Genomic DNA, 22709 nt, shown 5'->3' with positions numbered 1-22709 from the left:
GTAAATACAAAATCCTCTGTTTGGCATGCAAAATCCTTCATGTTCTAATCTCCTCCTACCCTTCCAGTCTCCTTATACCTTATTCCCTGTTATATAATCTTCCAGCCAGGGACACTGGCCTCCTTGTTTTTCCACAAACAGAATACTCCCATCTCTGGCTCAGGGAGGTTTTCTCTAGTTGTCCTCCATATCTGGAAAGCTCTCCCTCATCTCTGCCTATTGGCATCCCTCGCTTCCTATCTTTACCAACTTAAAATGTCAACATCTCCAGGAAACCTTTCCCAATCCTTCTTAATTCTGAGACATCCCCCCCTGTTAATTATTTCCCATTTATACTATATATAGATTTTTGTTTATAGTCCCTCTTTATTGTTTCCCAGACTGAAAGTCCCAAGTGGGGAGGAGCTGTTTTTTTGCCTCCAATGCTTAACCTGGCATATACTAGGCACTTAATAAATGTTTATTGACTGACTATATTAAGTGATTTGCCTATGAAGAGTTGCAGTGAATAGAAATCTGAACTCAGAGCCAGGAAGACTTGAATTAAAAAGTCCTGTCTCGGACACACTGGTTCCGTGACCCTAGGCAGTCAATTAACTCAACGCTCAGGCAGCTCTCTAAAAGCCATTGATCGCAGAGGAGATGCCACTTTATATTGACAAATACAGTTTCCTCATCTATGGAATCACTGGTCTCGTCCACATGCTTATTCAATTTGTCCATATTCGCAAAGCTAATATGTAAAATATCTATATTAAGTAATTTTCAGAGAAGGAAAATATCATTAAGGAAAACTACATAAATGTATTAAACAAAACTTCCCAGAGCTCTTAGCACATCAATGTTTTGAAATAAGAAAATTAACTTTTTCACTTAGCCTGAAGATTTCCTAGGCATCCTAACGCTTTTTAAAAGGCCAAGTTTATACTCATTTACAAACGCACATCTACATATGCACCTGTCTACGTGTTTGTGTGCATCACAGGTACACGGATATGAATACTGCCTGACATTACTTACTGCAGATTCGTTTGACAGGCCGTGTGGAGAACATGTATATACACACCTATGTAGATATATACATGTATGTACGTACGGACACAACCACAGAGACACAGATTTAGACAAACATATACATACATACATATATACTCTCATACATTATGTAGAGATTTCACAGGAAACGAATTATAAAAGGGAAGGCATTTTCAGTTCACTATTCTATTCTTTCTCGGGCCAACAAAAACCATCCCGGTCCAGCACAGATGAATTTTCAATGTTTAAAAACGAAGATGAATAGATCTTTTCAACCAACTAACAGCGGCCTCCCTCCCACCGGCCCAATTCTCCTAAACAAAGCCCACGCAAAAGCCTATTGTGATGCCGGGGGCTTCTGGAAAGCAGACCCTTCCTCCAGTTGTTCCCCCTCCACCACAACAGCCCGCACCCCCAGATGCCTGGCTCCCCCTCGCACAGTATAACTGGCCCACCCTTCGAGCCCTCCTAACTCGCGGCGGCGGCGCTTTCCACGGAGGTCAACAGCAACAACCAAAAAAAAACGCCTTTCACTCCGAGACGAAGGGGCGGGGAACAAGTCCACCTCCCCAGGAAGGCGCAAAGCGAGAAGATGCTCCGGAAGCTGCGGTGGGAGAACGGAGACTCGGAGTTCCCAAGACGACCAGGCTCCGGCCGCAGTACTCGGAAGGCAGCATATGGTAGCGGGCAAGCCTGCGGCCCCTATCGCGGCCCGCGCCTTTCCGGGCCCGGGCTCGGAACTCCCTCCAAGCCCGAGGAAGGCGCGGGGGCCCGAGCTCCAGGAAGGACGGGGACCGTTAAGAGCCGCGCCGCGAGGCACGGTGGAGATGGGGACCTACCCGTCCGGGGCGGAGCCGGTGAGGGGCTCGGAGGAAAGCGAAACCTACCGTGCCACCGTCCTTAATGATGATTTTCTTGGCTAGCATGATACTTCGGTTCGCAGCCCGCTTTTTCTTCTTCCCCTGAGTCATTTTACCATTCTCGAGTCCCGGCGCCTGCTTGAACCCCTCCCAGCTGGCCCGAGCTGCGAGTGCTTGGCCCGCAGCGTCCGAGCCCCGCAGCCAAGCTCGAGCCGCTCAGGCGACCGCCGCCATCTTGGGAGCCCGGCCCGCCTCCAGCCCTTCGTCGCGTCACATTACGTCACGTCGGGCGATTCCCGATCTTGCCCCGCCTCCAAAACACGTGATTCCTCCAACCTCTCGGAAACTGTACTCGCTCCGCCCCCTTCTCTCAAGTCCTCCGCCAGAAGTGCCCTAATCTAATTTTTCCTTTACACCGCGTTACAGTTCCGAGGTGATAAACGGGATGCAGGCGTGCGTGGGAGTGGATTAAGGTACTGGAGAAAGCGCGGATGGAAGTGTTAAACAGGATCCCCGACAGTGATGGAAGGGACACTGACGCTACGGACTTCTTTACAAATGGGGAAACTGAGGGCCCACGTCACACAGGCAGTAAGGGGCAAACGGGGTTAGAGTTCAGGCCTTGCGCCTCCAAATCCAAATCCCGGCTTGGCAGGGCTTCTTCTTCCCTGAGCTTCCCGTGGTTTATGCCCCACGAGCTGCCTGGTTTCCTAATCTTCCTGCTTGTTCTTGGGGCACCGGCCCATGAAACGGCGTGTGAGATGACAGGGGTCTGGGAAGGGGGCTAGTGAAGAGGCTGCGGATCGGGGAACAGTTCAGAGCTTTCTGCGGACTCTTGCTTGGCCGCGTTAAGTGTGGGCAAGTCATTTAGAGCCTCTCAGCCTCGGTCTCTATATGTAACAAGAACTTCTCTCACCGGATTTTTGCCCATAAAATAGTATGTGCCTTAAGGCACCATATAAATCCTATTGCTATGTTACAGAAGTTGGTCTTGAAGTCAGGTTTTCTTGAGACAGGCTCTTGAACACTGCTTCACCACTTCTTCCTAACTCTTCTAGTATCTAGTAGCATCATTCCATTTTGTTGATGAGCAGAAGAAAGTTTGTCAAATGTATTCTGATGTACGTAGCTCTTTTTAATAATGAGGTGATTCAGGCCAGTTGTACTAGACTTGTGATGAAGAGAGAGCCATCTACACCCAGAGAGAGGACTGTAGGGACTGAATGTGAATCACCACATAGTATTTTCACCTATTTTGTTGTTTGCATATTTTTTCTCTCATTTATTTCCTTTTTGATTAGATTTTTCTTGTGTAGCATGATCAATATGGAAATATATATAGATGTTTAACATATATTGGATTGCTTGCTAACTAGGGGAAAAATGGGGGAAGGGAAGGAGAAAAATCTGGAACAAGGGTGAGTGTTGAAAACTATTTTTACATATATTTTGAAAATAAAAATCTATTAGTTAAAGAATTAAAAATGACTTTATTGGAAAATCCAAGGGGAAAAAATGAGTAAGGCATTTTTCCAATTTTGGCCACATAGGAAGTCAGGCCTGTAGACAATGGGAATGGTTATGGCCAGCACCTGCAATATGGAGCATTTTAGCACAAGGAGAAGCTTGTTCCAAATACAGCACAAAGGGCCCTAAATTTGTACAGGATTTAAGAAGTGATGTGATAGCCAAAAAAAAACCCAAAAACTGGAGATGAAGGAAACTCCCATCACTTGGAGAATAGTTGAACAATTTGTGTCATAAAAATGTGATGGAATAAATACTTTTGTGTTATAATGTGTCAGAAAAGTCTGAGAACACTTGTATGAACAGATGCAGAATGAAACAGAACTAGCAGAACAGTTAACAACAATGCTATAAAGAAAAAATTGAGATTCTGTGATTCCACTCTCCCAATTACTACCAAACAATATAAAATCAAATTCATTCATTGAAAATGGACTTTTTGAAAATTGAAAATAATTACTTTCTGTGGAAAACAATTGTAAATTATAACCAGATCAAAGAATGTTTCAATGGACTTTTTGCCCAAACATGGAAGTAGCTTTATTATGCAAGTCCTTTACAGAGGACAGAATACAATTGTACAAGATATGTGAGCATTACATATTGTAAAGGGCTCAAACTCTCTTTTGAGTCAATGCACTGAGGTTGGAACAATAGAGCACTTAAGGCTAATTACCAATTGGACAATACTCTATAAGAATATGCTTGGAAAATGGCCCTTCCCACTATCTTGTGCTGGCCCAATTGTTTGGTGTATACAGAGAATTACAGGAGGGACTAGGGGGTGGAGGAAGACTAGCCACAGTCACTTCTGAGTGGGAGAGGAAGAGGTGAGGTCCCAGAGATCCTGCGCCCATTCCCTTGACTTCTACTGTCCATCTCCTTGACTTTTACCACTAAAGACCAAGAATAAAGGCTTTTGCTTATCCTGACTCCAGCTGATTCTAAGGTATCCAGGGTGCTAACGCAGTCATCACAACACATGATATACTTAAACCTTAGTCAAATTTTTTGGTCATTTGAAAATCTGGGGGGCAGCTAGGTGGCGCAGTGGATAGAGCACCAGCCTTGAATTCAGGAGGACCCGAGTTCAAATTTGGCCTCAGACACTTAACACTTCCTAGATGTGTGACCCTGGGCAAGTCACTTAACCCCAGCCTCAAAAAAAAAAAAAAAAAAAAAATATATATATATATATATATATATATACACACACACACACACACACACACACATACATTTTCTTGCATTTGTTCAGTGAAGTCCAATCCTTTATAAATGTTTTGACTATTGAAAAACTTTAGTTCCTGATGCTGAGTGAAGTGAGCAGAACCAGAACATTTGTACATAGTTAACAGTAATGTGATATTTAGCTCTTTTCAACAATACAGTGATCAAAGGCAGTTCCAAAGGACTCATGATGGAGAATGCTCTCCATATCTAGAGAAAGAACTATGGAATCTGAATATAGAGCAAAGCATATTATTTCCATCCCATTTTTCCTTTTGTTCTGGTGGTTCTTTCACATGACTAATGTGAAAATATGCTTAATTTGGAACTCAAAATCTTACAAAAATGATGAAAATGAGAAAAAAATTAAGCACAAAAAAATGAGATGTCAAGATGGCAAATGTTAATATTAAATTTCTTCATAACAAAATTTAAAAAGTAAGATTCACTAAATGGAATTGTCTCCTGGCTTGGGGTCTACAGGGAATTGAGCTGTCGCTGCTGCTACCTCCATCATGGGCAGCAACCAGAAACATACTGGGCCAGAATGACACAACTGTGCTTCATGCACTATTAAACTACAACAGACTGAACAATTCCCACTTCAAGAAGAGGCTCTGAGAGCAAAGAAAGAAATAAGCTTGCTAAAGAGAAAGCAGGACTTTCCAAGTTACCTGATCTTAAAGATGTGATGCTATTCAGAAGTTCTTCAAGAAACACAGCTTGGTTAGAAATTATAGCCCAAAGTGAATATGAAAAGGGTGTTGACCACTTGACAAATGCCATTTCTGTGTGTAGGCAGCCACAGCAGTACTTCCAATTTTTATAGCAAACTCTTCCATCACCAGTATTCCAGATGCTTCTAAAGCTGCCAACAATTAGCCAAAGAATTCTGAGTACAGAAGGAAAGTAGGCAAGTCATTGGGAGTGATCAGAAAAGGTTTTATGTAGAAGGTAGTCTTTGAGCTAAGACTTGAAGGGAGAGAGGAAAACCTTTAACAAATTCACCCCCAACCTGTTTCTAGCCTAACTATATACTGCTCCAACCTTCCACACATGGCAATTCAGGCAAAAAGGCCCCTCTATCACACAAAACATCTTACCTCCCAACTATCTTTGCATATTTATGAAATTTAAGAAATATACTCCCTCCTCATCTCCATCTAACTGAATCCTTTTCCTTCAAGAAGCAGCTCAAGTGAAGTCTTCATGAAGCCTTTGATTCCGTTCCACTCCAACCAACTGCTTGTCTTCTTCTCTTCCAAATAACCTTGTATTTTTCTTATATTTTCATATTTCTCCTCTTTATACAAAGTATTCCAAAAAAACTTTTGAGATAACCTTTATTCTACACATTATTTATTCTACACATATGTATATATGTATTTGTTACCTCCTGTTAGAATAGAAGCTTCCTGAAAATGGCTTGTTTTATTCACTGTATATCAGGGCCTAACACACTGATATTTAACTTTTTTTAATCTGAGACAATGGGTTAGCTTATGTAAAGATGATAGATTGTGAGGAACAGCAATTAGGTAAATTAAGTAGGAATATAGAAATGTAAAGAAAAATAATGTATAATATGAGCTTGGTAAGATAGGCTGGAGACAGATTAGGGAGGGCTTTAAATACCAGAGAGATCAGTATTTTATCCAAGAGGAAATAAGGAATTATTAAATTTAAATTATTAAATTAAAAATTATTGGACAGGGAAATGACATAGTTAGATTTGTGTTTTAGGAATATCACTCTGTTAGCTATGTGAAGGATGGGTGAGAGTGGGAAAAGATGTGAGCCAAAAGGAACAATTAGGAGATTATTTTAATGGTCTAGGCCAGGGACAATAGAGACCTGAACTAGAACGATGTTTGTGTGAAAAAAGAAAAGGGGAGTAAGGTGAGATTTGGTGGGAAGATACTGATTAATATGTGGAGGGGAAAGGAGAGTAAAGTAGGATAAAGACAAACATAACTTTTGAGGTTGCAAATTCAGGGTTACTGGAATGGTGGTAGTACCTTTGACCTTGGTACCCAGAGATAGGAAAAGGACCATGGTTAAAAGGGAAAGACAATGAGTTACATTTAGGATATGCTGAATTTGGGAAGTCTGTGAAATGTACAATAGGCACTTAGTGATGTGAAACAGAAGCACAAGAAAAATGAGGGTTTGAATATATAGAACTGGGAATCATCTTGAAGGAAAATGTCATCTCTTGCATTCCCATAGAGATAAAAAAGAAATGAAATATGTGGTATTTCTCAACCTTTTCACTATTTTGTAGCTGGAAAACTTTTGCAAGAGTTTTTCTTCTTCTTTCTTTTTTTTTTTTTTTTGCTGAGGCAATTGGGTTTAAGTGACTTACCCAGGGTCACACAGTTAGGAAGTGTTAAGTGTCTGAGGCTAAATTTGAACTCAGATCCTCCTGACTTCAGGGCTGGTGCTCTATCTCCTGCACCTCCTAGCTGCTCCTACAAGAGTATTTCAGAAAGAAATTTGTTTCCTTCAATATTTACAAATAGAAACTTGGGTTAATTGGGAATCTAAACTCTGGTCTTTCAGAGTTATCAGGGACAGAAAATTTTTGACACTTTTTATTTATATAAGGCTTTAAGATTTAAGTTCTATAGTCTCTGCTCCAAAAGAACTTACCCTATGGAAGATTTAAAGCAGAATTGATTTAGTGACTAGATTTCATATGGCAGAAATACAATGATTCCTGTTGCTTTAGTAATTGAACTGATTTGCATCCATTTGTTCATTCTACAAATATTTATTATGTGCTTAATAAGAGATGGAAGGTGCAGTGGGAAGAATACTGGACCTAGAGCTGGGAAATCTACTGTAGGGAATACTAACCCTCTCAGATTTTAACTATAAAATGAGTATAACACTTCTTGATCTACTTCCCCAACAAAGTTGATTAAGTGATATATATGTGTATGTGTGTGGGGGTTATTTTTATGTTAAGCACTGCATACTGTCCTTAAGGCATTTTTATAATCACCTTCCAATTTCTCAAAGTCCTTTCTAAAATGTAGCTAATGAAATACTACAATTACAATCTGACAAAGGCAACATAAAACCACCCTTTATTCTGTACCCTGTAATAACAATTATGTAACCCCAAAGAACCTTTCCCCCAAAACAACTGTTCGAAACTTTATTATTAAAGGGAGAGTTTGAGCATTTATAATGAGGAGGAGTAATGACAAAGAACCATAAGTGCTACATCAAGAATATAAAATATTTCTGACTAACCTCATCTCCTTTTTTGACATGTGGAATGCTAGAATAACCGAATGACCAGGTGAATACTGCAGATGTGGTATATCTGGATTTTAGCAAGTTTTGGCAGTCTTTCATGCAAAATTTGTGAATAAAATGGAAAGATCTCAGACAAATTAGTAGATTTAACAATAAATAATCAAGAATTATGTTAGGAGCTATCAACTTAGATCTGTAATCAGAACTACATGCTATTTAACAGTTTTATTGAAGACTTAGATAAAGATATAGTTGTCAATAAGCATAATGTTGTATGTGACTAGAAAATGGCTCAACTGAACAGTAATTATTTTGTATGAACCCTTAACTTACTGGCATCCTTGAGTGGTAAAATTTGAGAATCTCAAAAGATGGAAATTAACTAAGTAGACAGCCAGTCTAAACTATATCTGGAAAAAAAGCAAAAAAACAAAACCTATATGGTCACCTAGCCTTTGTTTGAAGGATTCAAATAACAAATGATCTACCAGAGAACAATAGAAATCTAGGCTTCTTCTGGCAGTACCTTGACAATAGTTCTTTGAGGTTTCCAGTTTCCTCAGGATTCAAGCATCCAAATCAATGGCTCCTGTAGCATACACCAGAGAAAAGAACTTCAATGGATAGATTTTTTACTTAAAATGGAATATCTAAATTTAATTTTGGCTTACCTTATGAATGTAGAAAATTGTACACTAACAATGACCTGTGAAGCTAGAATGAACTTAACAATTGTATTATATACTAATTTATCTTATTTATGTTAATTAAGAATAAATGTCTAATGATGATCATTTGCAGATTTAAAAATCAGTTTTTAATTTTTGATTGTGTGTGTCTGAGCGTGTGTGTGTATGTGTGTAAGTAAAGCTGTTTTAGGACAAGGTAAAGATTTTTGACTAAACTTAATTATTTAAAATAACAAGATCATTTTTAAAAGCATAAGTAGTTATTGATTATCAGAAAGATGAATACTAGTGCTTTATATGTTCCGTTGTCAGCAATGATCAAAACTGGTATTTTTAAAGTTCTTAGAGATGGGGCTTAGAAATATTTAACAAAATTTTTGAAACTTCTCTTACTGTGAAGTTTTGAAACTGCTAACAAATGATAAGTTTGATCTGTATGGTCTTGAAGGGAAAGAATTCAAAAACATATGGACACTCTAAGGGGGGGAAAACCTTTAAAAACTTGAATTCAGGTAAATGCAAGGCATATTTTCAGTATGTTATTTTCTCCTCTAGAATGGCTTACTAGTGCTGAAATTTGATTTCAGTTCATTTTCGAGAGCTATAATAAAGACTGATATGATAATGCAGATACCATTTGCCAATGAGAGTTTTGTAGATGGACAAGTAGTGACTGTAAACTAATTTACATACTATATTTGCATTTACAATAGGCACTAACAATACTAGAATAATGGTATTCTGTAAACTTAAATGCTGTTGAAAATCAAGGAAAAATAATACTAAAATATTTTATAATTTTTTTCATTAGAGAAACCAAATGAAATTTATATTAAAGCCAATCCTTTGAAATATTTTTTTTTTACAATTTAAGTGATTTAGATCCAGTAATACCTCTACTGGGTCTGCATCCCAAAGAGATCATAAAGAAAAAGGAAAAGAAACCATATGTAAAGGGCTAGAACTGAGCAATGCACTTGGATAATGAAGCACTTGAGACTAATTGCCAATTGGACAGTTCCCTATTAACTTGTTTGAAGGTTGACCCTCCCCCCAGCTGTTCTGTGCTGACTTGATTGGTGGGACAAAGAGGGGGGAGTGACATGTGTGGGAGGAGTAGGAGGAGGAAGAGGAAGTGAGACGAAGAAGCTGACTCAGTCTCTCCTGGCGTTTGAGGGAGGAAGGTGTGTGTGAGGTAGCTAGGCCTAACCCCCTGATCTTGACTGTAAAAGATCAAGAATAAAGATGTTTAGTGATCCTGACTCCAGCTGATTTCTGGGAAGACAGAGTTCCAGCAACCATATGTGCAAAACTGTTTATACCATCCCTTTTTGTAGTGGCAAGAAACTGGAAATCGAGTTGAGGAACCAATCAGTTGAGGAATGGCTTAACAAATTATGATATATGAATGTTATGGAATATTATTGTTCTGTAAAAAAAGGATCATCAAGGTGATTTCATAAAGGCCTGGAGAAATTTACAGAAACTGTTGTTAAGTAAAATGAGTAAAACCAAGAGAACCTTGTACACAGCAATAAGAAGATAGTGTGATTATTAACTCTAATGGATGTGGCTTTTTTCAACAATGAGGTGATTTAGGCCAACCTCATTGACTTGTGGTGAGGAGAGCCATCTAAATCCAGAGAGAGGATTATGGTGAATGAATGTGGACCACAACATAGTATTTTCACTTTTTTGTTGTGGTTTAATTGCTTTTTGTTTTCATTCTCACTTTTGGATCTGATTTTTCTTGTGCAGCATGATAATGTGGAAATATGTATAGAAGAATTGCACAAGTTAAACATTAAAAAATTTAAATGATTTATCTCAGATTACATCAATTTTATAAAAAAGTCAAAAAATCTTCTACATTTAGATATTTTTAAATGATTCTTGAATTGCACTTGTCATAATACATGAAATAAATTATAAAGAAAATAGAGCACATGATTTCCATTGAATAATGGAATTAACTTCTAGCAGACTGATCATCTTGCAGAAAATCTAAGTTTTCTGTCATTGCATGTACAAGTAGAGAAATTCACAGTAATTTAAACAGGAGTTATAGCTGATGAGGCAAAATATGGATTTATATGTGAGCTAATAGTAATAATGTCTTGAGTAACAGGATGACCAGTAATTTATCATTGATATTAAAAGAGGAAAATTTTAATTTACATTCAAGTTCATATATATTGGTAAGCAGGGTCACAATTTCAATAATAAACTATGCCTAAATTCAAATAAAACTCATTAAACAAATAGGTGGTAATTAGATACTGAAAAATTTTGAAATATTTATCAATCCAAAACATGACATAAAAAAGATCCATTGTACAATTTTTGAATTTTGTCCATAAAAGTTTAAATATAAAAAAATTACATATTGTTCCCCAAACCAAAAGATATCTAAGCAAATAAAACATGGAAACACAACAAAAGATCCAAATATTTAAGGGCAAAAATTTTCAACAAAATGTTACTTGAACAAGAAACTATAACAGTAATCTGGTTTGTACTTCATTTTTAAAGTTTCAAAGTACTCAATGATGAGTAATAGTGTTGCACTTTCACTCCAATATATACTGGTTATCAATTACCTGCACAGCACATTTAATTTCCTGTATCACAAAATAGATTTAATGAATACTTGTGGCTACAGAATTAAAAAAAAAAAAAATTCAATTGAGAAATAACAATTTAAAAATTCCTGATATTATTATCACATATCCATAATTGTGAATTACAGTAACAACCTCCAGAAGTTAGGTATTTGGTAAGCAAGGCACACAGGACCATATCTGTAAAAGATGCTTCTTTTGGTCCTATATTTATTATTAAATATGCTACATTATGGAAGTTCTTAAAGTGACTTACAAACATAAACAACTTCTAGAAGGCTTTCTATTGAAAAGCACACATTCATGATGTAAAATAAATACTGTCATGACAATGAAAATTTAAATTAAAAGATGATGTTCAGACAAAAATAAACCCTGTTTCTCAAAAACAATACCTACATTGGAAGCAAATACAATAACATTTTTAAAGTCTAAAAAAATACTTCATCTGAAAGGTTTGTAAGTTCATAAAGGTAATAAAAATCATATCTTAAACTCAGTACAGCACAATTTCTGAAATCTGTAGGGGCAGCCTTTTGATTGAAAGATCCTTTCCCCCTATATTTCTGTCCAGGGTCTAAATTGGCTTTCAAGTTTTCTCCCACTTAAAATAACTAGAAATGCAAACCACTGCTCACTCGTCCTGGTAATACAGATTTTAACATTAAAAAAAAAAATCTTCAAAAATTCATACCTATGGTACTCTTAAAACAATTGAATGTATTACTATTCTGTTGGTAAATCCATTCTTTATATTTTAAACTTTTCATCCAGTTTGAAATTGGACACAATACACTTCATTTATCATATTTTGCTAGCTATTGGCACATATCCCTATAAAATGGCTTATTTTCAGTGAATAAAAAGTAGCTGAGAGGTGCAAAAGCCTAAATTTCTTAAAATGCTAGAGTTACTTTGGTGTCAAAATCCTATGTCAGTCATAGAATTGTTAATTTTTTAATCACATGATTAACAGACAAGACTATGGTGATAAATCTTGTCAAGTTATCTAAAAACTGTTATGAAAATGTCATATTAGCCAATGATAAAAGTCAGTCTGTAACTCCAGTGGTCCTTTTCAAATTATACATTCTAATATACTTCCCTCTAAACACAAAGCATAAATTAGATAATATAATGTCTAAGAATAAACATTTTCTTAATTGCAAGAAATGTAAAATGTAAATTCTCTTTCCACAGAATAGTTACTTTTGAAAATAATTATGTTACTGATCATAGAATATTAGAGCTGGAAAGAACTTCATAGGCCAACACTCTAATGTTAATAGATAATGATAATACCTAGAGAAGTGATTTGTTCGTGGTCATAAAGTGAATCAGTAGCACAGGTGGACAAGAACTCAGTTCTCCTCACTCATTCTGCTATACTACATTGCTTAGAATAATATTTACTTCCTGAAACTAGCCTGTTCTAATATACTTGCTTGAATACTTGAATAATTTTAAGTTTTTAGTCACTGGGAGCATGACATTAAACTAATCACATACTAAAACTTTAGTAGTATTACTTTTCAAACCATTAATATAAGAAACAAGTCACACAGTATCAAATGGCTAAGTAAGAAAGCACACTGAATATTACTATTTAGATACCTAGACTACATTTTAAAAGTAAACTTTAGCTGCAATTTTATGTATCAAAGTTCCTATGTAACCCAAGAATTTGAATTTCAATTGGGCCAGATTTTTGTAGCACACTAAGAAAACATCCCAAATTGTTAACATTTTAACAACTCTCAAAGGAGATTAGTATGGGCCCAGGAATCCTGGCCACACAAGGACCAGTTTGCAATACCTACTACAAAGATTCCAAGTGTTTTGTAATTTAACATATTTGTAAAGAATTGAAACAGAAGAGGTAGGAGTGGACTCCTGATTTATGAACACAGAAGAGTACTAAGTATTTTCAAAGAAATTTGACAGTAGGCTGACTCAGAAATAGTCTAAATGCATTAAGAATGCCATAATTTTAAACATAAAACTTATGAACCTTATTTAAAAAAAAAAAAAAAACTACCCAGAATAGGTGACTACTGAATTTTTGAGTTGTTTATGCAAAATTTTTTTAAAAACTAGAATGTTACATGTTTTTTTAAAGTACATTATATAGAGAACAAGCTAAAATATAAAACTAATTTTGTCCACAACTGAATTAACCAAATATGATAACTTTGTAAGGTTTTTAACTAATCATTTATGACACTTTAACCTCATCAAAAATTATTAAAATGGCTTATACCAAAATATTCCACTTCAATGTTCAAAAGAACTTATCAAAGAAATGGTGTTACTTTAAAGCAGGTGCTTTTGTGTAGTTATATATACACAAATATATATATATAATGTGTATATATATATATATATATATATATATATATATATATATATATAAAACACATATATACATACATACACTACTTTAATACACAAAACCATTTTTACACATGTTTGTATACATGTATACATATATACAAACACACATTCATGTATTATACACACAAAGAAATGAATAAGAGCTTTTGTCCAAGCAGCCGCATGCAGTGCTTGGAATCTATATAAAAGTAATATTCCCTTCAACTAAGTACACAGGAAGGGCACTTTTTTAGATGGTGGGCTTAAAAAATTTTGTTTGGGAACCCTGAATTTAAACTTACTATATTATTATTTTTTTTCCCCCTGAGGCTGGGGTTAAGTGACTTGCCCAGAGTCACACAGCTAGGCAGTGTTAAGTGTCTGAGACCAAATTTGAACTCGGGTCCTCCTGAATTCAAGGCTGGTGCTCTATCCACTGCACCACCTAGCTGCCTCCTAAACTTACTATATTATTTTAAACAATATAATGGCTATCTAAAATAGTTCTAGAAATCATTTTGAAACCAACTTACTGATATTCAAACTAAAAATATCTTTACTGTTACAGCCTTAAAGAAGCTGTCATAGATTGAGATTATATTGAGTATAAGATATAATATATACATGATAGTCCATAATGACTCCAAATAGAGTGGACATGAACAATTATATATTTTTACAAACCATTACATAGTTTAAGCATTGACTTCATCTTAAGTTACATTTAAAACTTTAAAGGAAACAATCACACACAGATAAAATTGAAAGTAACATTAAAAGATCTAATTTATAAGAAAAAAAATTAAAAAGAAACCAAGATCCAAACTTCACCTACAGTTTGTATTTGATTATATCTATCATTACACAGAGAACTTTACATATAAATTTTCCCCTTCAGATATTAAATCAGACCCATAATATTATCAATTTTATAGAGTTTAACAAATAACAGAATTCAAATTTTTTAGTAATTTCTTTATAAATATAAAAATCTTGGATATGTGAAAACTTTTTTTTCAAATCATACTTCAATTTCTTCACAGCTTTAATAAGAAATAGCTAATTGTAATCTTAATTACAGAATAATGAATTATATTCAGTGTAATCTATCTATACACAAATAGCAAATTAAAAACATTTACTAAGATTAAATAGATTTGATTTGCAAAAATTTATATCTGACAAATGTTGTCATGTGCTCTTGTAAAGAGTGCATAGGACATTTCTGCAGCAATCAATATTGTAAAAACCTTTTTCGTTAACTTCAGAGTTCAAGTTGTAAACATTTCTGATACTAGTCATTGGAAAGCTATTTTTTCTTTCAAGTTTTTACTTGTGGATGCACTAGGTATTTCACTTCCACCTGTAACAACCTTCTTACAGTTTCTAAATCTTTGTGACTTTGAATCATTTAAACAATCATGATCAGACTCAGTCTGATGATCTCTCACAGAATTTATGTTGACATCCTCTGAATGTGAATGATGTTTGAGAATCTTAATACTTGAACAATCCTGAGAAACAAGTTTCAAAAAATAATTAGGCCTTTGTAGGATTTCCTGCAGGTTTCGGATCATAGCCATATAGGAAAGTAGCTGCTATTACAAGGAGGGCTCCAAGGAAAAAGACACTAAATAAAAAACAAAACAAAACAAGGAAAAAAAGAAATTAGTTATGTCACAAATGTTTCCCACCTTTTTAAATTAAAAAAGGACTGCATTACTATTAGAATTTTTTTCCAGTAGCAAGAATTAAAAAATTACTTTGTGTCTCTCATTAACATATCTTTGGTTTAATTGTTTAAAAAAATAAATAAATAAGTGAACGATTTATCAAACTTTTACTTTGCATTGTTTAAAAATAAGATGAAAAAAGATAAGACTTCTACACAAAAGTCATAGGAAAAATGTAAAACATGCTTTAAGAGTTAAAAGCAATTAACCAAGAAAATTTTGTAATATTGGCACATTCATTAAACTATGCCTATTGAGGAAGTTTTTCCTTTTCACTACATTTCTACTTCAGCTACATCCCAAATCTTTATTATCCTGAACTATATGGAAGATTAGCTCACTTCACATAGCACTTTACAGTTACAAAGACCATAAATATATTCCCTGTTCCATACTCTCATCCATACATTTCAAGTTCTATCCACTACTCTATTTGTCTCTCACTAAGTCCTCTAGAATGTTATTCCATTATATAAAGACATACCTTTTTCACTGTGCTTTACTTTATTGTACATTGCAGATATTGTGTTTCTTGAAAAGTAAAAGTTTTGTGGCAACCCTGTATTAGTGGTATTTTCTAACAGCATGTACTCACATTATGTCTGTCATATTTTAGTAATTCTCAAAATATTTCAATCTTTTTCCATTATCATTATATCTACTATTGTGATCTGTGATCAGTGATCCTTAATGTCATCACTGTAATTGTTTTGTGGATACCATGAACCATGCCCATATAAGATAACAAAACTACAAAACTAATGACTATGTATCAAATTCTGACTGCTCCATAGACCTGCCATTCCCAAGTCTCTCTCTTCACAGGCCTTCCTGCTCCCTGAGGCACAACACTACTGAAATTAGGTCAATTTATAAAGACTAACATAATTTCAGTAGTGTAGTGTTAATAGAATATAAATAACAACATATATTTGAGTTCTACTATGTTAAAAAAAAATACAAGTAAACTTTATAAACAGATAAAGAAGGAAAAAGCAAATTTATTTTTAAATTTTTGTTAAAATGTATATTATTCAAAAGTTTAAATAATCTAAATTATAAGGCATTATGTAAAGATTACTCTGATAATCTAAAGATGTTAGGCCAATAATGTATCATGAGTAAGGGATAACAAAGGTATTGTCTATGCACTCTTAAGGCCATCGATGAAATAGCAAGAATTCTAGAGAAAGTAGTATATGGGAAGAATGATAAAAGTATGTAGGAGATAATGTAGGAGATCACAGGTCTAAAGTATCAAGGTGCTTAGAGAGACTTACTCTACATTGGTTCATTTTTTGAGAGAGCCAAGTTTAAAAAATTTTTAAAAAATTAACAATAACAGACTATGTCAACTTCTCCCTATCCTTTTCAGTTATCTACTAACTTCTTAGATATTCCCCTTCTTCTATTATTACTGTAATTGGCTCAGTGTTTCATTTTTTTGTCCCATTTCCTGCTTCAGTGAACTTAATATTCATTTAAATTATCCTGGCCTTAGTTAACTTGGGTTGTAAAGTGGTTCAAATATTCAGAAAAAAAAGAGAAATTATCAAATTGTTCATACCTTTTGAACCAGAAATTCTGATACAAGGGTTATAGCATAAAGAAGATGCTAATTGCAAGAAAATATTCAAATGTATAAAAATGTTTATAGGGTCATTATTTATAATATTAAATTGCAGGAAACAAAACCTAACCAACAACTGAGAAATGATTCAACAAACTGTGATGCATGAATTACATTTTTATGTCATGGAATATTATTGTGCTATAAGGCAGGAGTTGACAAAACTTTTTCTGGAAAGAGTCAGTAAATATTTTAGGTTATCTCAGCCAAGAGACAAAAGTAAACATATTTTTTAGATGCTTATATAACAAAAACAAAACAAAACAAAACAAAAATTCCATTGAGAAACTTCAAAATATAATAATTGACTGCAATTTTTATAATATACATCTACTAGTGAAAATAATGTAATTATTTTGGAGAAGGATAGCATTTTACTTTATTGGAAGTCAGTGCTTCCCAATTATCATAATCGATTGAAAAAACTATCTGTTCATGCTGATCTGTAATGAAATTTTATATATTTTATCTTTGAAAATATATTTAGTCATTGATATATACTACCAAATGCTCACTCCAGGAGAATATGATTTTAATTGAGCATATTCATTTCTTGAAAGGTATTTTAGAAATCTACTACAGTCTTCTCTTGATAATTGGCTTTTAATTTTTATCATGTCATTATACTGTACATTAATCAATTCCAAGTGCAGGTTATGGAGAAAGCTCATCAACTGCATAGTTAAATAGAATTTGAAACATGGAAATTTCTCTTACACTTCTATGGACAGGTCCAAAATATGCAGATGGAACTGTAGGATGAATTTAGAAAATATATCATCTGCAAACCTGTCTGGGAATGGGGAACTCTCTTTTTGTTTGAACTCTGACAGCATAAGTACTACATAAAGCAGTTTGACATTATTGTGATTTAAATGTTAGCTGTCATCAAATTTGATTTACCACAACATAACAATATAACAACCACTGTTTTGTCTTGTAATTTTAAGTTGAATAAAGAAACATTACCAAATCTGCAGAAAAAACAAATTTCCAATGCTAATTAATATTTGCATATAACATAACATTATGTATAATAATATATAATAAATAATAACAGTAGTTAAGCAGCAAATACTACAAAATATTTATTTTTTGTAATAGCTAAAAATTGGAATCAAAGTAGATGCCCCTTGATTGGGGAATGGATTATCAAATAATGGTACATTAATATAATGGGATATTATTGTGCTGTAAGAAAGATGCATATGATGAATACGGAAAGCATAAAAAGATCTCCACAACCTACTGCAGGGTAAAGTGAACAGAGACAAAAAAACCATATGCACAGTGACTATAAGAATGTAGATGAAAAGTGCAACACACCAAAAATTAAAAATAAATGTAACAAAATCATAAAGATCCTTCGAGAATCAAATGAAAAGACATGAAAAGATACTTCTAACCTACCCCTCAGTAGAGCTGTGAGTTCACAGGTATTACATATTATACAAATTTTCAGATTTTCTCAAAACATTTTTTCTTTTCTCTTAAAAAATTCTATTTGTCACAAAGGACAAAGAGAGGAAAATAATGGGGAGAAATACATGGTATACTATGATAATGAAAGAAATGGAAAACTTCAATAAAATTTTAAAAATAATAATGGTAATTTACAACAGTTCTCACTCAGAAAATTTTAAATTTAGGACATTGTGGTGACTGCGTTGGCACCCTGGAGTCAGGATAAGCAAAAGTCTTTATTCTAGGTCTTTAGTGGTAGAAGTGAAGAGAGTGGACGTGTAGGATCTCTGTGACCTCTCTCACAGAAGTGACCCTGGCTAGTCTCCCTGTACCTCCTAGTTCCTCCCACAATTCTCTGTATACGCCAAACAATTGGGCCAGTACAGGATAGTGGGAAGGGCCATTTTCCAAGCATATTCTTATAGTGTTGTCCAATCAGTAATTAGCCTCAAATGCTTGATTGTCCCACCTCAGTGCATTAACTCAAAGAGTTTCAGCCCCTTACAAGACATGAACTCAAAAAAAATCATAAAACCTTTTTTTCCACTTGTGTTGATATTATAGTTATATAATGGTAATTAAAAAAAAAAAAACCTCACTGTACAGCAACACATGTAGCAACAGAAAGTGCTGAGTGATAACTCTAGCACTATGATTTTTCAGTGTGCAAGGAAAACAACTGTTATAGCTATTTAATTCTACAAAAACAGCCATAAACAATACATAAGCAAAACTGTTATGGACATTTAAATGTGAATTTCATGTAATCTTTCTGTGTCACAAAATATTCTCATTTTGATTTTTTTCAATCATTAAAAAATGTGAACACCATTCTTAGCTCACAGCTGGGAGTCACAAGTGAAACAAGGCCAATAGAATGTTTGATGACTCTGGCTATAAGGTAAGATAAAAAGAATGCAGAGAAACATGAGAAGACTTGAATGAGAGTAAAATGAATGAAACTAGGACAACAAACAATGATCACAACACTGTAAAAGAATACAACTTTGAACAACTTAAGGGGCAGTTAAATATCACACCAGCCTTGGAGTCTGGAAGATCTAAACACAAACCTGGCCTCAACACTTAACAGTTAGTAGCTGTCTGACCCTGAACAAGTCAATTAATCCCAACTGCTTCGCCAAAAAAGAAAAAGAAATTGCTTTGTTTGAAGATACTTTTGTTATAAAGGAAAGTTTTTATTTACATATGAAGAGAAAGAGAAAGTTTGTTGGTAGGTAGAGATGGGGATATTGGATATTACAGTAATGTACAAAAAAGGAGAGAAGCGAGAAAAAAAGTACAAATGAAACATTTAAAAATACAGAGAGATTAGAAGGGATACAAAATACAATCAAAACAATGATAGAGTATGATGTGCCCATCAGACAACCAGGTGGAGATGTGCTGAAGGCAGCTGGAAATCCAGGACTAGATTCCTTACAGAGAGGTAAAAGGTTGGAAATAAAGACTTTGGTATTAAGCTGAATAGTGAAGTGAATGGAATTGTTAAATGAAAAGATATAACAAACTATAAATAAATGAGAGAAAAAGAAGAAGGCACAATAAGATAATTAAATAACATCTACATTAAAGGGCTAGGAAGAAACTAGGAGTATTTAAAGAAAAATTGAGAGTGATACAAAGTTAAGCAATGGGAAAAAAAGCCATTTGGATTGGATTACTAGGAAGTCATTTGTAACTTTTGAAAGAAACATTTTAGTAAAGTAGTGAGGAAAAAACACAGACAAAAAAGTATAAAGGACTCAGCAGGAAATAATGAAGAGACATTAGATATAGATAAATTTTTCAAGGTTTCAACAGGTCACTCTTGCTCAAAAAACTTAAATGATCCATTACTCTCAGAAAGAAACAAACAATTCTGTAGTCTGGCAGTTAAGGACCTCAACATAATCCCAAACCTACTTACTATTCTAGTAGTACTTTACATTATTTCCCTTCACATCTTTTTCAATTTTGCCAAATCAAACTGTGTTTCTTGATGTCATCCTGCCCTCTACTGCATCTATATTTTTTTTCCCCTGCACCAATGACACTTTTTAAAGTTTCCATGGTCTTCTAATAAAGTGGATCTTGGATCTTCCCTGACAATCTGGGATACCCCTTTCTTTTAGAACCTTGCTTTTATATAGTTTAATACTCAAACAGGTAAAAGAGGCATGGGGAAATACAGAATCTCATGGTTTATAGACCTTTGCACCCATGCACTCTTAGAAATGTTGGGACCATTCTTTTTTCTGCCCTTAGAAATCCTCTCGAGGTTTGCCTCAACAAAGTCATCCCTAATCTTCCACACACATGTTCTCTTTTCAAAAACCTAATGGAAAAAAAGAAATTGAAAATACAAGTAAGAGGACAGATGCTAGAACAAAGTCTTTCTGGAAGCAAAAAGAGGGAAAAGAATAAGGGGTGGTGTTATGGGATACTATTCCTCCCATGTTTGGAATACCCTTCCTTCTCTTGCTGATCTCCCTGGCTTCCTTTAAGGCCTACTAAAATTCCATTTTCTACAGGAAGCCTTCCCTAATCTCTCCTTTATTTCATATTTTTCCTCTCTATAGGTTGCTTTGTACCTATTTGTTTGCATGGTCTGAATCCCTTTCAATTATAAGCTCCTTAAGGACAGTAGGAGTGCTTTTCTGCTTTTTTCATCTCCAGTACTTAGGACTATGACTAGCACATACTTTGCCCTTAATAAATATCTACTGAATAGCATTAGCTGGAACTTTATTAAGGAATTAAAGATACCTCTTCTAAGAGGTATTAATCAAGAGAAATTAAAGATACCCTATAAAAAATGGGGAAGGGAAGAAACTAAGGAGTTTACCATGTATGGTTTCAACTTTCTTAGTAAAATAGGAGTTTAAGTGACCTGTTGTAAGTGTGAATAGGAATGAACTGAGCATGGAGTAGAAGGAAAATGGGAAATTTTGAGACTGCCTATGGGGAATGTGATAGGGTTCAGATCAAGGACCAGATGAGGTTATATAAAAAATGTGTGGTGGGTGAAGTAAACTCAGTTTCAGAAATATGTTCCTATTGGGAATTTGTGTTGTTTCCAATTTTTGCTGTAATAGCAGAACAAATTTTTAGTCAAGTGGAATATTTAGCTCTTTTAAATTATTTCCTTTAGACATATTCTCAATAAAGGAAATATTATATCAAAGGATATATAATCAATCTGGTAACTTTTAAAATATATTTCATTCCTCTCTAGGTCCTTGCTCTATAACCTTTCCAGATTTCTTTCTAGACCATATTTCTAGGTCCACCAACTTTGGATTTTACCATTTATATTTATTTTTGCCAAATTAATGACTGGAAAGTACTACATAATTTGATATCTAATTGCTTAATTAATGTCTTAATTTTCATCCCCAGCTATACCTCAAAGAGTTTCTTGCAGGTAAAGACATGTTTTATAGATCTTTTCTGTTTAACAAATATTGAGCAGTACATAGCACATAGTAAGCACATAGTAATATCTCACTGATATATACTGAGTGATATCATTTGTAGTTGACAGTATAGCAATTGATCTTACTTTACTAAAACAGGAAATATACTCAATTTGCTAGTAAGGCACATCTAAATGATAAAAAATAATTCATTTACCTGGTTGGAACAAAATCTTGCAGCCAAAAATAGGAGATTAGTGTTGATAATATTATAGACAAAGATGTTGCAAATCCTTTTAAAATATTATCTGCATACTTAATAACAGCAGCTATGACAAGGCCTCCAAGTGCCTGCAAAAGGTCAAAAATGGTTACTTTTAGAGACAATTTCACTCTTGAAAACAAAGTGATTTCACTCTGAAATAAAGGAACTCTTTCAACTGATGGTAATTTTCAACTTTTCTACAATATTTTCTTTTTAACATAATATAAATCTTAGGATTAATGGTTATTATAGGATTTTAAATCCCCACACAGAATTAAAAAAAAAAAAAAACTCTTTAGAAACAAAAATCAACAGACAACTTGTTTCAAACAATATCTGTTATGACTGATTTGAAATTTTTTTCAATAAATGTCTTAAAAACCATATAGACACACACATTACTATAGAGGAGTCGACAACTTTTGGAGTCTGGAAACTGAGTTCTTGCTTCACACACTTATTAGCCAGACAATCCTGGGAAAGTCATTTAACCTCTCAGTTTCCTTGTCTATAAAATGAAGATCATTAATAGTACATAAAAGATTGGTATCAGGATTAAATAAAATAATATATGTGAAGAGCTAAGTAAACAAAAC

The 22709-nt window shown here is 34.3% G+C and overlaps 2 protein-coding genes and 1 long non-coding RNA gene across 5 annotated transcripts in view; 1 reads left to right on the top strand and 2 right to left on the bottom strand.

The window, feature by feature from the left end:
- The window catches only part of MFSD14A (major facilitator superfamily domain containing 14A), a 34982-nt gene extending 32536 nt beyond the window's left edge, over window positions 1–2446 (bottom strand). The window contains exon 1 of the mRNA XM_074262777.1: window positions 1923–2446. Coding sequence (XP_074118878.1) covers window positions 1923–2006 — 84 coding nt within the window. The 5' untranslated portion in view covers window positions 2007–2446. The remainder of the gene's footprint in view (window positions 1–1922) is intronic.
- LOC141539694 (uncharacterized) overlaps window positions 2287–22709 on the top strand; it is a 30925-nt gene continuing 10502 nt past the window's right edge. Inside the window, exon 1 of the long non-coding RNA XR_012481377.1 lies at window positions 2287–2368. This is a non-coding gene — a long non-coding RNA (uncharacterized LOC141539694). The remainder of the gene's footprint in view (window positions 2369–22709) is intronic.
- SLC35A3 (solute carrier family 35 member A3) overlaps window positions 14253–22709 on the bottom strand; it is a 52706-nt gene continuing 44249 nt past the window's right edge. For all 3 annotated transcript variants that reach the window (XM_074262784.1, XM_074262782.1, XM_074262783.1), the window contains 2 exons: window positions 22066–22199; window positions 14253–15232 (listed from right to left, as the gene is read on the bottom strand). In XM_074262784.1, coding sequence (XP_074118885.1) covers window positions 15142–15232; window positions 22066–22199 — 225 coding nt within the window. In that variant the 3' untranslated portion in view covers window positions 14253–15141. The remainder of the gene's footprint in view (window positions 15233–22065; window positions 22200–22709) is intronic.

This window comes from Sminthopsis crassicaudata, chromosome 4, assembly GCF_048593235.1.
Source record: "Sminthopsis crassicaudata isolate SCR6 chromosome 4, ASM4859323v1, whole genome shotgun sequence".
Taxonomy (NCBI): Eukaryota; Metazoa; Chordata; class Mammalia; order Dasyuromorphia; family Dasyuridae; genus Sminthopsis; species Sminthopsis crassicaudata.
The sequence above is the reverse complement of the archived record's forward strand: the minus strand, read 5'-3'. Positions and strand labels throughout refer to the sequence as shown.